At 40.0% G+C, this 17662-nt stretch overlaps 1 protein-coding gene across 1 annotated transcript; it reads left to right on the plus strand.

Annotated features, from left to right (window-relative positions):
* The first annotated feature begins 993 nt into the window (after positions 1-993).
* arhgap42a (Rho GTPase activating protein 42a) lies at positions 994-16083 on the plus strand. The gene is made up of 24 exons (XM_068715858.1): positions 994-1443; positions 3304-3399; positions 3485-3546; positions 6994-7065; positions 8500-8601; positions 8694-8804; positions 9366-9470; positions 9674-9803; positions 9934-10034; positions 10522-10631; positions 10727-10805; positions 10920-10959; positions 11084-11146; positions 11232-11306; positions 11441-11525; positions 11600-11658; positions 11853-11958; positions 12614-12773; positions 12855-13005; positions 13453-14166; positions 14265-14427; positions 14791-14862; positions 15019-15098; positions 15426-16083. Exons 1-24 carry the CDS (start codon positions 1290-1292, stop codon positions 15512-15514), a joined length of 2979 nt encoding a protein of 992 aa, XP_068571959.1. The 5' UTR covers positions 994-1289; the 3' UTR covers positions 15515-16083.
* The last annotated feature ends 1579 nt before the right edge of the window (positions 16084-17662 follow it).

Genomic DNA, 17662 nt, shown 5'->3' on the forward strand with positions numbered 1-17662 from the left:
TTGAAGCAGGGCTGAGTTAATTGGACAACAAAACAAGTGAGACACTTCTCAGCAAGCTAGAGGGGCCGAGCTGAGCCTTTTACCAAGGCCACCTGTCATGTCATCAGGGATTCAAGTAAGATGTACAGTGAGTATAATGGTATTAAATACATTTACAGTTGTGTATAGTCACTCACACCACACTGTCAAAAACAGAAAACGTGTTGTCTATTCATTGGTTGCCCTGGAGCATTTGGCCGGCACTCAGCAATGCTCTGTGCCTTCCAGTGTTCAGCTGGCATGAATCCCAAATATATTTCTTTCACAGTAGAGGGCCTGTTTTAGCCTGTAACTTCTCAGTAGGGAACTTTATACTTGTACATAATAGTTTTACCAAATATATTTTTAATGTATTCTGTGGGCAGAATGTTCCTGCAAACCTGCAAGTCACTTTCATTGTTAATATAGACTGCTAGGTTATGTGTGTTGTGGACTGAAGGAGTTTTTTTAACTTTATCCAAGATTCATATCTTATTTTTTAATAAAACAAATCTCATTCACATACAAAAGATGAAAACAAACAATAGATACCAATTATACAAACACTTAAACAATTATCACTTGCATTAGATAGTTATTTGTCTATATTTTTATGAAATTTACTATTATCAGATTATTTACATCTTTATTATATTATATTGTTATTAGTAGTAGTAGTAGTAGTAGTAGTAGTAGTAGTAGTAGTAGTATTGTTGCTGTTGTATACCGATGCAGTTGAGATTATGTTAAATTATACATAATATTAACATTATGTACAATTTCGCAAACTTCACACTGTATTCAGCACGCGCCACCACCAGGAGTCTCCCGTTCCCATAGTAACAAGCCTTCAGTTAGAGCCGTATGTAGACGGAGTTACGCAGCACAGCGTTTTACCACTGCAGTGATACATTTAACATTAGCCTCTGTCGCCTTCTTTCAGCGACTTGCATTGTTTTCTGTATAAAGGAAAGTCCACTAAAAACGTCAAAGTGCCGTTATATTTGAACTTATTGATATTAAAACGGTGTGAGGAGCAGAGTTAGAGCTCGCTCTCTCAAAGACTCTGTTGTGTTTTAGTGTCCGGAAGTTGTGAGGGGAAAAAAGTAGGAAAGGCATGAAAAAAAAAGAGCTGGAAGAAACTTCTGACCAATTTTTCCTCCGAGCCCATTGAAACCACTGGTTTCTCTCGTAGATCTCACCACGGGCACGGTTAACGTGTCTTACTTACACGTTATCTAATAGTTAGTATTGTGCATTCATTTATCGATATGGGTCTGCCGACGCTGGAGTTTAGTGACTCTTTCCTGGACAGTCCGGAGTTCAGAGAGCGGCTGCAGTGCCATGAGATCGAGCTGGAGCGCACCAACAGGTTTATAAAAGACCTCATCAAAGATGGAAACATGCTCGTTTCTGCGCTTAGAAGTAAGTACACGATGGTTAACATCTTGTTTTGGGTGGTAGAAGTGTGTGCGTGTTACGGTACGTTTAGTACTGGTACGTTCTGCAGAGCAACCCAAGGCCATCAATTCAAACAGAGCCAGAGTAGTGAGTTCAGACTAACGTTGCATTAGACTTTAATAGATAAAAGCTAATACTTTGCTTTTTATTTTGGTGGTATGAGCAGTTAGGTATTATGGTATTATGTACGAGCTATTGTGTCGATACCGTCATGCAATAATAGATGTTTTACTTATTGTACCATAGCTTAGACTTTATGTGTCCTAGTCTGGTTTTATATGCTATTTATACAGTTTGTTAACCATAGAGATGAGTAAAATAATCAGTGAATGTTTCTATTTGCTGTTACTGGATTTATTATGTCTTCTGCCACTTTAGTAACATAAAAAGTACAAATGTTTCTTTTTTAATGACGTTTGACATCCTCAGATTGCTTGTTGTGTCTGACTTACAGTACAAAACTCTAACATAGTCGTCAACACAATTGTGTTAAACAGACAAACGTTTTTAATCCTTTATAAATTACCTGAATGATTAATAAATCATCAAACTTGTTGACGGTTCATATTCTTTAAATCATGTAATCCATTAATTGATTGAGGGTTTCAGCCCTCGAGTTAACTGACGTTATAAGGTCCCTAAAGAGTTTGCTACTTTGGGACCTGATCTTGAGTACCCCGTCTCGCAAAGTAGCATAAGAATTTTATTAGTCATATTGTCATATTCATTTGTCATCAGCTAATGAAGACTTTCAAAACGCGGGCACCTCCCATTTGTTGGCGGTTTCTTTTGATCCCCTCCGGTTTAAGCTCAAACACACCTACGCTTTGTAGCAGCCCTGCGGCTTCTTGCTGGTTGAGGTCATTGGTGTGAACATTGCTGCTGCCTGCCAGACTCACACACGCGCACACACACACACACACACACACACACACACACACACACACACACACACACACACACACACACACACACACCATGCTGGTTGTGTTTGGCTGTTCTGTGACCACCTTAGGGTTGAAACAACCTGATCACTGCATTGTTTACATTAACAGGTCAAATTGTGTGCAGAATAACTGCCACCACAACCACCAGAGCCACCACAAAATGATATTAACACAATACATTAAAATAAGAACAAACGTTTCTGTCTTCAAACTGACAATCAAAGTTACTGCCCAGATTTTTTCCACCGTTTCTACAAACAGCACTGATGTAAACAGACCTTTTACAGCCCTTTGGTCCACATCTTGTGCTTTTGAATAACAATATGTAAACAACGCAATTTAGGTTTCCAGCATAGAATACAAAAGTTTACTGTGCTTTTGTTTTTCATGCATTGAACTTGACCACAGTTCTTTTTTTCTGATCTCCAGGCAGTAATCTGCTATAAACTGCACGTAAATGACATTTTAATGGTTTTATTATCAGTGTATAATGTAGTGGTATGATTAAAATAGTGCCTTACATTGGCTGGCATGTTAAAGATGTGTGAGTGAGAGAATGCAGCCTTGTGGTGCCAAGTATACGTGCATGTCAGAGAATAAAAGGGTTATTAAACTCTATTATTAAAGTGTGGTTTGGACACGTAAACAGAGTTTGTTGCAGGGTGAAACCATTTGTTTACAGAGTTTGACACCCATGTCTTGACAGTGGATGATATGCAAGAGTCCTGTAGGAAACTACATTAATAGTTTACTACAGGTAGGAATAAGTGATGCTGCGTGTAGCCTGTAGGAGAATGGGAGCATGCGATTTTATTAGTTATGGCAATAATACAATTATTTGCTTTAAATGACTGAATGAACTTTCTGCTTTTCACAGGTCTTTCTCTTGCTGTTCAACGGTTCTCTCAGTCTCTGCAGGAGTTTCAGTTTGAATGTATTGGAGACGCTGAGACTGATGATGAAATCAGTATAGGTAAGATGATTTAGAAAACAAGAGGTTGAGACTGCAAAATATATCAAATATGATAAACATTTGAGGTCTAACATTTCTTTTGCAGCTCAGTCCTTAAAGGAGTTCTCTCAGCTGTTGAGCACCATGGAAGAGGAGAGAAAACGACTGGTAAGAAGGTTTGTGTGTGTGTGTGTGTGTGTGTGTGTGTGTGTGTGTGTGTGTGTGTGTGTGTGTGTGTGTGTGTGTGTGTGTGTGTGTGTGTGTGTGTGAGAAAGAGAGAGTGAATGAAGGTTTATGTTGTACATTTTTTTTTTAAATGAGTAAAGTAAGGAATGTTTCAAAATTAAGGACATTCTGTTACCCATGTGACCTCGAAAAGAGGCCATTTTACATGAAGGGTGAGTGGTAAACAGTAAATAGGTCAACTAAGTCTATGTATGAGTTCCATTGTACTTTATACAATGTAAAGCTTTGTTTATTATTGCTTATTAATTAATGAGATTTAGAAGTGTAACCTTTTTTTCTGTTGAAATACTTATTTGAAAAACAATCCACCAACAACTTTGAATGGATATCTGCAAAAGATTTCGTTCTATTCATTTTTGACATTTTTAGACTTGTCTTTGTCTTTGTACGGCATCCTTCTCTACATCAATAAAATGGTTGTGATTCATATATATTTGTTCAGGACTGGAAACAACAGACTTCTGAAAGGCTTTAGAAAGAAATTATACAGAAAAGTTTCTCTTGGTTTAACTTCAAGGCATCTTGTGTTGCAGTTTCTCGGGGTCTGAAAAGTGAAGCCAATGCCAAAGTGCCTTACACTTGCATTCTTTCTAATTGCCAGCACAGGGCAACTCTTCTGGTTGCAAAAAAAGTCTGATTGTGTAGAAGCCTATGAGAAAATGACCCTACTTCTTACATGATTTATTTCCTCAGTAAACATTGTAAACATGAGTTTATGATCCCAATCACACGTTTCAAGTCTTCTTCAATACAGCGTGATGTTCATTTCGTAAATTATGTTCCCATTTAGAGTCAAATAGACGATAAAGCAGAGTATGCTTTCTGGTGTGGCTACCTTGTGATTGACAGGTCACATCCGCTTTTTCATCTCACAACTTTAACACTTTCAGAAGTATGTTTTCAGTTCATGAAAGTTAATTGTAACCATTTTGGTTGCCTCATTCCGCTTTAGGTTGTACTTAGCGTCAAGGTGTCTTCGTCCAATTCTTCTATACAGTCTTTGTCTCAATGCCAGCGCTGATCTGAATACACCATTAGACCAAAAGCCCCTTCTAAATCAAATTGTTTTCACCAAAGTCAGTACGAATAGTTTCCAGGATTTAAAGTTTGAAAGTGACAGTCATTGTTAGGCATCTTCACTTGGTGCACCACTCTGACTTCCTCAAGCCTCTTGTCCGAATCTGGTTTTCACACAAGTCTGAGTGACACATTTGCTGTGGACTTTGTGCCAGCGGCAGTGTGTGCTCCATGGCGATTCGGGAAAACATCTTTGACTTACAGACCCTCCATCAACCAGAAGGCTTTGTGTGGGAGTGATTGGAGTCTGGCACAGTCTGTGTGCAGGCAAACCTCTGCGCATGTGCAATGTATGTGCATAGTACGTTACCTTATGCAAAGCCCTCTGTGTGTGTGTGTGTGTGTGTGTGTGTGTGTGTGTGTGTGTGTGTGTGTGTGTGTGTGACTTGGCTGTGTGCATGGTCTGGTTACAGAAGAACCATGTGGAACCTATTCTGCCAATTCCCCTGTGAGACCGTGAGCAGAGGCCTGACTGCCTGGGAAAGTCCATAAAAGGGTCCTGTGCGTGTGTGTGTGTGTGTGTGTGTGTGTGTGTGTGTGTGTGTGTGTGTGTGCGTGCGTGCGTGCGTGCGTGTGTGTTTGTGTGCAATTTAATTGTATGCTTTAAATTGTATGCTGCAGATAGGTCTGAAAACTCTACTAATACCATCATTATTGAGTAAAAGGGCAATTCCAGCGAATGGGTTCCTCTGAAATACCTACTTGTTCAACCTGAAAGGACTGTTATTACGTTCCTTTCAGTCTCTTAGTGTTCAGTTTCATCCTACTTATTGTAATGTGGTGAAAAAGGAAACCATACAAAGAAAGGAGACCTTTCTTCGGGGTACTGGCCTGGTACGAAACTAAAGTGAAGTGAAAGTGAAGTCATGATGCAGGGCTGGGAAGCTATTTAGAGTCTACTGCTTAAATCAACCAGACAGAACAAAGCAAGACGTGACAGTGACTTTAGACTCATGACTAAAGAGGTCCGAGACTTTGTATAAACACCAGAGCTCTGATAACAGCACTGTAGCCTTCCTTACTGCTCAGCTCATGTCTCAACATCAGCCACGAGTTTCTCATACATACTGTACGGAACGATGCGAAAATATGAGGTTTTCTGGTGAAATTTGCATGTGTGATCAGATGGAATTATATTCATACATTCGTCATTACCAGAGAATGTGTTGTTGTGTTGTGAACCCCTGGATTTTGATTTAGCACCATCATCTTGCCTTTAGGTTTATAAGTAAATATTTGCTTTAATAATGACATCCCCATCAGCCTCAACTGTTGTTTGTGTCTAGTGCTAATTAGCAAATATTAGCATGCTAACATGTTAAACTAATAGTTATCTGCTAATTTCTTAATTTTATGAATTTTACCTTGTTCTTTTTTCTTTATAACCTCATTATTACTTGATGCTTTGGCAACATTGTCCTTGTTACATTCATGCCAATAAAGCATATTGAATCTGAACATCTGGATCTGGTAAACATGATACCTTCTTTGCATCAGCATGTTAGCATTGTCATTGCTAGGATGTCAACACCGTGCCTGAATGCAGTCAAAGCCTCAGCATGACTTTCTGTGACTTGGATAATAATCTTGAGCAAAGTCCATCAAATGCTCAATGATCATGCTCATAATGTCAGATAATAAGCCGCTCATAAACTGACTGTAACTGAGGTTTGGGCAGGGTGTTGCTATGATATTTTTGGAAAGTACCCAGTAAGTAAATAAATCATGTGCGATATATATTAATCAAGAGAAAATGAAATCCTGAGAGTGGTGGTTTCAGTTTGAACTCTTTTCCCTAGCACAAATATTTACATACAACATATCTGTAAAGTTTGTGATACATTGAAGGAGCAATGTAAGACATTCAGAGTGTTAATATAGCGTCAAACAACTATTTGCTATGTAAAGATACAGTGGATTAATGTCTACCTGAGCCGAGAATGAAGCAGCTCTCCGGCTCAGGTGTCACCATGTTGAGAGCCGTTCAGAGGCAATTGAAATCCTCCTAATCTTGTATTATGCATCTTTAACATCATATTGATATCTTGATTTGAAATACTTCTAATTCCCATAAATGCAGCACAGAGATTCTAAGTTGTAGGATTGAATTTGACCTTTTTCTCAGTGGTCTATGTCGACATCTACTTTCAAATGAAGCAGAAATGTCAAGACATTTGTTTCTTAAGCACAATATCGTCCCAAAAGTGACACTGAAGTCATCACTGTTTTGCCGGTCTCTATTAGTATTTACTGTTATGACACACTGAGCTGACTGTGTTTTTCCTCACTCAGATCCAGAATGCCGATGACGTGTTGATCTCACCGCTCGAGAGATTTCGTAAGGAGCAGATTGGGGCAGTTAAGGTACTTCTGCTGTTGTTAGAACGAAGGCTAACAAAAGCTGATTAGATTATTAACACAAAGTAACTGAACCAGTTCACTTTTGCTCTTACTCACAGGTGGTATTCAAAACTTCACACAGTATCTGCTGAGGTTTTAAAAAGGCCAATATGTGAAGCTAAGTTCAATAAGCAGGCTGTGCTCGTTAGTTATCCAACTCTGAAGGTGATGAACACAGATCCTCCTGCTCTGGTCTGGTCCCAGTCAGTCTCCCAGTCAGTGGTCAGAGAATCCAATTTGTTCGGACAAACGATGGAACACGGTCCAGTGTCAGTAACAAGGTCATGGGAACGGACGCTGGGGGGGAGACAGAGAGCGCGTCACAGACAGAGAGATAGTTGAACTCAGTGAGACAGTATAAACACAAAGTGAGTCTGGTGTCTGGTTTCAGCAGCTGTCTCAAGTCTTATAATTCAGTTTATTTAATTTGTTTTTTCTCTGCTCTCTCTCAGACAAAAAAAAAAGATAGCAGTGGCATGCAGTAGACGGGGTTTCAGAAAGTAGAACTGGTCGCAGCTCTGACTAACCCTGAAAGTGAAATCACAACTCATTTCTCTGTGTTGATCGAAGTGTTTCCGCAGCCTGTAGAATGTGGCAGGAGTGTGTGAGCAGCACAACCTCAAACTGATGTCGTTGAGCCAGAAACAGTGGTTGGACATGTGGAGCTGCAGCTGTTGTTCGAAATATGTTGGCAGTGTCTCTTCATTTAGATTATTAATGGTAGCAACCTTACTGTGGCCTCACTGATTTTTGTCATTTTGGTATGTTGAGCCACTGTCGTCCTGCCTGAAATATCTTGACAACAATTGGCATGAAATATGGATCAAACATTCATGGACCCGCTTAACATAATCATGTTAGCATTGACATTGTGAGTATGTTATCGATATTAGCATTTAGCTCAAAGTACCGCTCTGCTAAATACATGGCTGTAGACTGTTAGTCTTGTTGTTTTTATTTATTTACTCATTAGCTAGTTGGACTGGTTAGACTGTCAAGTACTTTCATGTGGTATTTACATATTTGTTTGATCAGTTATTTCATGATTTGAATAATATGTTCCCTAGTTGTTCAGAATTCCTATTTCTTTTCAAATTTCTTAATTTAGTTTAATTTAATTATTAAGTTCTTGTATGGCTGCATGTGTTCCAAAAACAATAAATACTAATGCATTTGAGGAATTAATGCACAAAAAAGTTTTTTAAAGTATCATAATCCTGTTTGCACTTGTATTGAAAAATTCTAGTCCTTCTCGTGAATGAGACGTAGAGGACTGTTGAAAGTGACATATATAATCAAGTGTGAAATTCAGTTTTGTGTATGAAAGTGAATTTAAAGACCTTTATGAACAGATTTTATGTATTGCTCATGTCCTGTCTACACCCCTGTCTTCTTTAGGAGGGAAAGAAGCAGTTTGACAAGGAGACAGAAAGGTACTACTCTGTTCTGGAGAAACACCTCAGCGTGTCCTCCAAAAAGAAGGAATCACAGCTACATGAGGTAAATCGTTGGACTTCTAAAAACGTACAGTTCCTCCAACGTGTTTGGTAACAAAAATAACTATATGGGTGTTGTTTTTGTTTCTGTTGTAGGCCGATTCACAGATGAGTAAGGACAGGCAGGTTTTTTATGATGCGTCGCTGCAGTATGTCTTCAAGATCCAAGAAGTGCAGGAGAGAAAGAAGTTTGAATTTGTGGAGCCGGTGAGATCACTTACATACGTTATGATCATGCTTATATGCAACTTTAGCACAAATGAACCGTGCTGCTGGGTCTTCACAGCTCTGACCAGTGGAGGGTAAACACAGTCACCGATAAACAATGTTTCACCACAGGAAAATATGACCGATACGTCTATTATATGCTGCATGTAAACAATGAGGTAAACATGAAGTCATATTGCAGCCAAAAATACAGTATCAGTAATAGTGAGTGTGCATGCAGACATGATTATGGAAACACAGCTATGCCAGGTTCTGAAAAACACAGATTACACACACTGTTTGGCCGATGATAAAAACGTTTTAATGATAGATATCAGTAAAGCCCACTTCCTGTTACTGTAGAAGCACTTCCTGCATGGAGATCGCTTCTGCCTGACAGAGAGGGAAACTCTTTGTTGTGTAGTTTTTTTTCTCCTATAGCAATCTCGATTGATTGAGCAGATGACAGACAATCATACTTTTGTAATCCCCTCCTTGTACTCAACACTCCCAAGCCCCCAGCTAACATTTTTCCTGCGGCTTTCTCCCTCTGATCTTCAGTTATTAGCCTTCCTGCAGGGTTTGTTTACGTTCTACCATGAGGGTTATGAGCTGGCCAGTGAATTTGAACCCTACAAGCAGCAGCTTCAGTTCAACCTGCAGAATGTAAGTGTGTATGTTTACTGAAAACCTGTAAACCAAACCTTACACCCCTAGTACTCCTTGCATGTTGAAACTACTTAAACTGACCAGAAGCTTATTATGCAGTCCTGAATCCATTATGTTCAAACTCTTTCAAAGATTTTATGTTTCATATAAATATGTTCGCAAACCATCTTTCAATGCAGTTTGTAATTTATGTTGAAAAGGCTCGCAATAACTTTGAAAGTACGCGTGCTGAGGTTGAGAGGCTGATGAAGAGGATCCGGTCTGCAGAAGAAGACTTCAAAGCCCCCAGTTGCTTTACCATGGAGGGATATCTGTATATACAGGAGAAACGTGAGCACACACAAAACACAAAAATCACATTTTCTTGTTTCTCAGTCTCTCTCTCACTTATGCAGTGAAGACGTTAGTCTGTTAAAACACACACAATTGCACCTGCATGAATGGTTGTCATGTATTTTAGGTCCATTGGGCAGTGTGTGGACCAGATACTACTGTACCTATGAAAAAAGCTCCAAGATGTTCACCATGAGCAACACAGAGGCCAGACCAGCCAGCAGACAGGTGAGCTGGTAGCACAGATGAATAACCACACGTTAAATGTTTTGTTTTCCTATTTACAAGCATTCAAATCCACAGCGAAAGTCAACTTATACAACCCTGAGTTACATTTTTGTCATATGGTATTGTAAGTTCTAAGCAGGTAACACAATTCTGTTTAGCAGCTTCCCACAAGCACCATCAAGAAATCTTTCAAAACTCTCTGCAAACTGCAGTATAGTGTTAAGTAGCTATTCATGCAACTTTGAGAACTACTAACCTCAAGCTAGTGTCAAGTTTTTGTAAGTACATTTAAATGATGTTTTGAAGCTAACTGAAAAGTAGGAAATATATTATTGAGATGTTAAAACATGAAAAAAACACCAAAATGGTCCTCACCCAAGTGAGCAACACTGTGTCAATGCTACAATATCAAAAGCTCACACTGTGTGTGAGTCCTAATAAGACCACACGTGAATTGAATATTGAAAACACATCTCTCTGTTCACAGAACGGCATGATGAACGGTACACCTGAGATGTTCAAGCTGCGCTCTTGTGTCCGAAGGAAGACAGATTCAATTGACAAACGCTTCTGCTTTGACATCGAGGTGGTGGAGAGGTGAGACGGGGAAAAATAACGCAGAGACTGTGTGTGGGCAATGCGACTGTCTGTGTGATAAATACATTGAGATAAAATGATCTCTTTCTCTGCAGACATGCCGTCATCACCCTGCAAGCACTCTCTGAGGCAAACAGGCGGCTGTGGATGGAGGCAATGGATGGAAAAGAACCTGTATGAATAACTTCTAAAAGATCTATATATATAATTATATAAATGATACAGTACCAATCATTTTTGAAATTTCACACTAACACATACATCAACATTTTTTTCACCTTTGTTCAGATTTACACTTTGCCTTCTTTACTGAGTAAAAAGGAGGAGAGTAAGTATCCCAATTTATGCTGTTCTTGAATTTAATTCAAAAGATTATATTTATTAACATCTATTAGTATGTCTTGCAACGTATCAGATATTAAGGTAAAAAAGTTTTTTTGTTTTTTTTACAGCATTTCTCAACAAAGCAGGGTTCAACTTTGTTAAGAAGTGTATTGAGCTGATTGAAACAAGAGGTATTCCTCCTCCACGCACACAAACACTATTTATTTTTTCGCATTGTTGAATTGTTGAACATATTTGTGTGTTATGTGTGTGTAGGCATTACCACCCTGGGATTGTACAGGACTGGGGGAGTCAACTCCAAAGTGCAGCGGTTGATGACGAGTGTGTTTGGTAAGAAACACCCTGCTTTCCTCTGCACAGTGTTATTTATCTGAATGGGGGAGACTTATTCAAGCACAGCGAATAGCTCATGTAATAAAAATCCATTGCTACAGATAAATAATTAATTATCTACGTTCCTCTAGCATCCACAGCTCCCACTGACATGCAGCTGGATGCAGATGCCTGGGACAACAAGACCATCACCAGCGGTCTAAAGAATTATTTCAGGTAACATACAGTACAAAGTTTTTTAATAACACCTCTCATGAATTATGAATTCATGATTTATTATGTGTGTGCAGGTGTCTGGCAGAACCAGTACTGACCTACAGACTGCATAAAGAATTCATCAAGGCTGCAAGTGAGAGCCCTTACTGCCTCTTTTACAACACAAAGAACACAGAGTGTAATAGACACAATTTGCTGTTATTTAAATAGTGTTTGTACTGAATTCACTACCTCATACATTGTATATCATGTAAACAGAAGCACATAATGTCACCCTCTCACCACAAAATCATATGTCTTACTTTGTGCTCTTTACTTGTTTCACAGAGCATGACAACCAGAAGTATAGAGTGAGAGCAATTCATGCTCTTGTACACAAACTACCAGAAAAAAACAGAGCTATGTTGGACATCCTAACCAACCACCTTCACAAGTATGTAACACATACTGTTCTTTCATTGTCCAATACCTTGAAAATGCCCAATTGGTTGCTTTGAGAGGATCTTATTTTCTTAAAATATATTTGAAAATGTTTTATACAATCAATAGTCTTTTAGCCGGTCGGCATTTGCAATGATATCTTCATATTTCCAATATTCTGTTAAACATGTAAACAAGACAAGAAGTCGTATCATAGACGTCTGGCGATTGATTTGTCTGAAAGTATGGCAATATAAAACATTGGTTTAGTTTGGTTTGGAGTAAAATAAGAAAAGGATTTCCAAACTTTTTATTTCTTTTAAGAAATGTTTATTTGCTTTAGCTGCTTTGAGTAGCGGCACAGATCTCATACAAAGATATCAAAAATAACTGTAATTGAAAATATATTAATATTGAAGTATGCTGATAGCTAAGCTAGCGGGGGTAAATGTACTGAAAGTTGGGTTGCAATTGATTTTTGAAATATTTTGCCCATTCAAAGTTCTCTTGTTTTTTACGGTTTATTTAAACTCCTTTTCTCTTATGTCTTTGCGATATATGTGATAAATATACATGCTCATCATGTGTGTGTGTGTGTGTGTGTGTGTGTGTGTGTGTGTGTGTGTGTGTGTGTGTGTGTGTGTGTGTGTGTGTGTGTGTGTGTGCAGGGTGTCCTCTCACTGTGACCAGAACCTGATGACTGTGTCCAACCTGGGAATGATCTTCGGCCCCACGTTGATGAGGTCGCAGGAGGAGACGGTGGCTGCCATGATGAACATCAAGTTTCAAAATATTGTGGTGGAGATTATCATTGAAAACCACCACAAGGTACCCTTACAAATACACACATATGCATCCACACAAACACACACGTACACACATCTAACAGGAAATATATGTTCCTGCCAGATATTTGGTGAGGCCCCAGACCTGTCGGTGCCGTTACCTCAGCCTCCATCCTCTCGGTCGACTCCTCGGAGGAACAAGGCTATCTGCCTGTCGTCTGGAAAGAGGAAGGCCCGTCTCTACCCTCCGGCTCTCTGCCTGGCAGACAACGACAGTGAGTTGCAGCTGACAGCTCCTTTATCCTGTCACTCGTGATAGTTACTCCACAACATTTATTTCACAGTTACAGCTGTGAGTTATATCATCATATATATGATAAGCTTCTGAAATACAACCCACTTTTATTAGTGTTAGATAATCAGGCTTTTTGACTTGTGACCCTTCACAAGGGTCACAAGTATAAGTTAAATAGTGATTTCCAATCAGATGGTTTCATTTAGGCAATTGTTAAATGCCTAAAGAGTTAAAATTATCCAATATTTTATAACAAGTAAATATTCGAGAATAATCAAAAACATGATTCTTAGTTTGATCCCTCAGATTTGACTGCTTGACTGTAACATATACACAAGTCAATGGGCTAATAAAATAGCAATGGGACAGACTAATCATTGTCATTCAGTCTGTTTATTATGTGACTCGTTTCCATTTCTCCCTCCAGGTGACACCTTCAGTAGCAGCCCCAGCACGACTCCGATGGGCAGCCAGGAGTCTCTGTCCTCACACTCCTCTGAGAAGAACGGCTTGTCTCAGACCTCTCCTCCATCCTCTCCTGCTGCCGAACCCGAGTCGTCCTCCACAGCACCGGTGTCTCCTCATGCGGCTTCCTCCTGCTCACCGTCCCACGACTCCTCCTCAAACGGGAAGGATCAGAAACACCCGACAGACAACACGGCCTCCCCTCACCTTACGCCTTCCTCTCCCAGTACTTCCTCCCAGATCACTCTGGCCCAGCAGACTTCCACTGTGTTCTCCTCCACGTCATCTTTACTCTCCACAGAGAGGAGTCTGTCTGTCAAGGGAAACTCGACTGCCTCCTTGTCATCTGTGAAAGAGTCAATATCTCCTTCCTTAGCCTCCTCGTCCACTGCCTCCATCCAGCACTCTTCAGTGGAGCGTGCCTCCTCTCTCAGGGAGGGTCAAACTCTTCAGCGAGCGTCGTCTGTCTCCTCTCTGAAGAGCTCTCGTTCAGTCGATCAAAGAAATGCCTCCAACGCATCCTCTACTGTCACAGAAACCAAAGTGACTACCTCTCCTTCTCAGCAGCACAGAAAAACTTACATGACTGCCTCCTCCTCCTCTTCCTCCTCCTCTTCATTATTCCCCTACCAGCTTTCCACATCTTCCTCTCTGACCTCCCTACACATTTCTGAGGGTGCGTACGTCTCTGTGGGATCAAGTGTGTTGACAGTGAGAAGTATTTGTCACTTCCCTGTTTATGTTCGGTTTTAATTTCTTGTGTCTCCGTCACAGATTACAAAAGCTGTCACGGATCGGTACAGAGTCTCATGTCGCTGGACCCACAAGAGGCAACACGCAAACGTAAACCTTCACACATCCGCTGTGGCTCCGATCTGATTACGAAACACTCTGCTGCCGCCACATCCAGCAACGGTTACCAGAGACCTGGATCAGTGTGAGTGAATATCTCAGACATTAAGGTCCTCTGGTCATACAGCACAGCCTTTGATCTGTGCTCCCAGAGAAGAAAAAGACTTGTAGATCTCATTGGATAGTTTATCCCAGGAGAAAACAACTATTTTGATGTGAGTGATACTGTAAGGAAAGGTCAAATTTTAAACTTTAAAAATTCAAAACATTTCACAAAAAAAGTTCCATTGACATGAAAATGTAAACACAGATCAGTCATCCCTGTGAATCACGCTGGTTGGCAATACTTCAAAGGGATAACTTTTTTTGACTGTCAACTGTGATTTGTGATTTTTGAAATGATCCTGGGAATTGTATGCAGAGCTGATTTTGTGTTTGTGTGTTACAGATTATCAGTCAGACTACCGCAGCGTGAGAGTTCAGTATTCTCCTCAGCACTAGACGTGTGTTCCTCAGGAAGGTATGTTGATTTCGAGCTTGTTTGAGGATCATCCTTTTCTATTCCTGAAGCTATCACTTGTCAGTAGTAAGTTATTGAAGTCTGCACAATCCAAGTAAAACATATTGATAAAATAAATCCTCCTTAACTCACTTCCTAAATCTCCCTTTCTCCTAGGGATGCAAAAGCTCTTTACTCCTGTGAGGCAGAGCACAGCCATGAGCTCAGTTTTCCTCAGGGGGCGCTGTTCTCAAACGGTAGGAAAAACAATCACAGGTTTCATTTCCTGAGGAAACTTTGGCCCCATTTACACCTGGTATTAACATGTGATCTGAAGCTGGATTTGTAATTTGTATAGTGACATCTGATACATGGGTCTAATACACGGCTAATTTAAATGACTTTGGTCTAAATGGGGTACTAGGTGTTCAAAAACATATTTAGATTTATCCTTAAATGTAATCTGAAGATCATTCTCCATGTAATGCTTATGTTTTGCTGATTTAGAGTCATTATATGAGATGTAACTTGGTTAATTCATATATGAAGGTCTTTGTCTTGACTTGAGTTGTTTGTGTCTGCAGTGTACGCATCTGTGGAACCAGGTTGGCTTCAGGCGACGTACAACGGAAGAACAGGCCTCATACCTGAAAACTACATCACATACATGTGACAGACCCGATGATGACATCACCCCATCACTGAATAACACATAGATCTAACTTTGACTTTAGGGATCTAAAGTGCATACAGTAAAACTCTGTGCTGCTAGTCAGAGATATAATATATTCATCATGTGACTGTTATCACTGAACTACTGGGGCTGGATATGAACGATGCATTTACTGTATGTATATCTGACTACTATATGTGAACCATGTTAGGGGTTTTTAACCAGTTTATAATGCAGTAGATGTTAAAACTTGTTGTCTGATTTTTCCTCCATTCATAGATATCACTTAATCAACGTTATTATCTCCTTCTTTGTTTGTGTTCAATGCTATTCATACATGAAATTTGTATGTAAGGTACATGTAGACAGTGTTTTTTCTATCGATCCTGATAATTTATGTGTTTACTATCGTATTAATGTTATAGGCTGTGAGTCCAGAGATGAAGTGTTCACACCTCTGTGCCTTAAACAGTATGAACTGATGTTCTAAGACTGAATCCTTCCATAACACCGTCCCTCTACTGTCTGTCAGTTTGTATGCTGTCTAAATAAAAGACAAGTACTTAACTTAAAAACATGTATTGTAGATTCAGTTTATGTTTTATCATTATTTTGTGTCTATCCTATTTTTTTCCTGGCCACAGTTTCCTTAAAGATATCCTAGTTATACCATATGCTACTGTGCAAAACAAATTATTCTTTAGATTACAAATATCAGGGAAAGCTCTGTACGTTAGTTTTGCCAAGGTACGTGCATTTTTCTGCAAATTACATGTATTCATATCACTTAATGTTTTAAAATGTGTATCCATGTGTGTGAATGGTATACAGTGGGTACGGAAAGTATTCAGACCCCTTTAAATTTTTCACTCTTTGTTTCATTGCAGCCATTTGCTAAAATCGAAAAAGTTCATTTTATTTCTCATTAATGTACACTCAGCACCCCATCTTGACAGAAAAAAACAGAAATGTAGAAATTTTTGCAAATTTATTCAAAAAGAAAAACTGAAATATCACATGGTCATAAGTATTCAGACCCTTTGCTGTGACACTCATATTTAACTCACATGCTGTCCATTTCTTCTGATCCTCCTTGAGATGGTTCTACTCCTTCATTGGAGTCCAGCTGTGTTTAAATAAACTGATTGGACTTGATTAGGAAAGGCACACACCTGTCTATATAAGACCTTACAGCTCACAGTGCATGTCAGAGCAAATGAGAATCATGAGGTCGAAGGAACTGCCCAAGGAGCTCAGAGACAGAATTGTGGCAAGGCACTCAAGGTTCCTAAGAGCACAGTGGCCTCCATAATCCTTAAATGGAAGAAGTTTGGGACGACCAGAACTCTTCCTAGACCTGGCCGTCCAGCCAAACTGAGCAATCGTGGGAGAAGAGCCTTGGTGAGAGAGGTAAAGAAGAACCCAAAGATCACTGTGGCTGAGCTCCAGAGATGCAGTAGGGAGATGGGAGAAAGTTCCACAAAGTCAACTATCACTGCAGCCCTCCACCAGTCGGGGCTTTATGGCAGAGTGGCCCGACGGAAGCCTCTCCTCAGTGCAAGACATATGAAAGCCCACATAGAGTTTGCCAAAAAACACATGAAGGACTCCCAGACTATGAGAAATAAGATTCTCTGGTCTGATGAGACGAAGATTGAACTTTTTGGCGTTAATTCTAAGCGGTATGTGTGGAGAAAACCAGGCACTGCTCATCACCTGCCCAATACAATCCCAACAGTGAAACATGGTGGTGGCAGCATCATGCTATGGGGGTGTTTTTCAGCTGCAGGGACAGGACGACTGGTTGCAATTGAAGGAAAGATGAATGCGGCCAAGTACAGAGATATCCTGGAAGAAAACCTCTTCCAGAGTGCTCAGGACCTCAGACTGGGCCAAAGGTTTACCTTCCAACAAGACAATGACCCTAAGCACACAGCTAAAATAACAAAGGAGTGGCTTCGGAACAACTCCGTGACCATTCTTGACTGGCCCAGCCAGAGCCCTGACCTAAACCCAATTGAGCATCTCTGGAGAGACCTGAAAATGGCTGTCCACCAACATTCACCATCCAACCTGACAGAACTGGAGAGGATCTGCAAGGAAGAATGACAGAGGATCCCCAAATCCAGGTGTGAAAAACTTGTTGCA

The sequence above is a fragment of the Cebidichthys violaceus genome, unplaced genomic scaffold (genome assembly GCF_023349555.1).
Source record: "Cebidichthys violaceus isolate CVI_PGR_0920_01 unplaced genomic scaffold, fCebVio1.0.p SCAF_20, whole genome shotgun sequence".
Taxonomy (NCBI): domain Eukaryota; kingdom Metazoa; phylum Chordata; class Actinopteri; order Perciformes; family Stichaeidae; genus Cebidichthys; species Cebidichthys violaceus.

Coding starts and splice junctions, on each gene's coding strand:
- arhgap42a (XM_068715858.1), top strand. CDS start 1,290: ATGGGTCTGCCGACGCTGGAGTTTAGTGACTCTTTCCTGGACAGTCCG. Junction 11,147..11,231: donor TGAGCTGATTGAAACAAGAG/GTATTCCTCCTC, acceptor ATGTGTGTGTAG/GCATTACCACCCTGGGATTG. Junction 14,167..14,264: donor CTCCCTACACATTTCTGAGG/GTGCGTACGTCT, acceptor TCTCCGTCACAG/ATTACAAAAGCTGTCACGGA.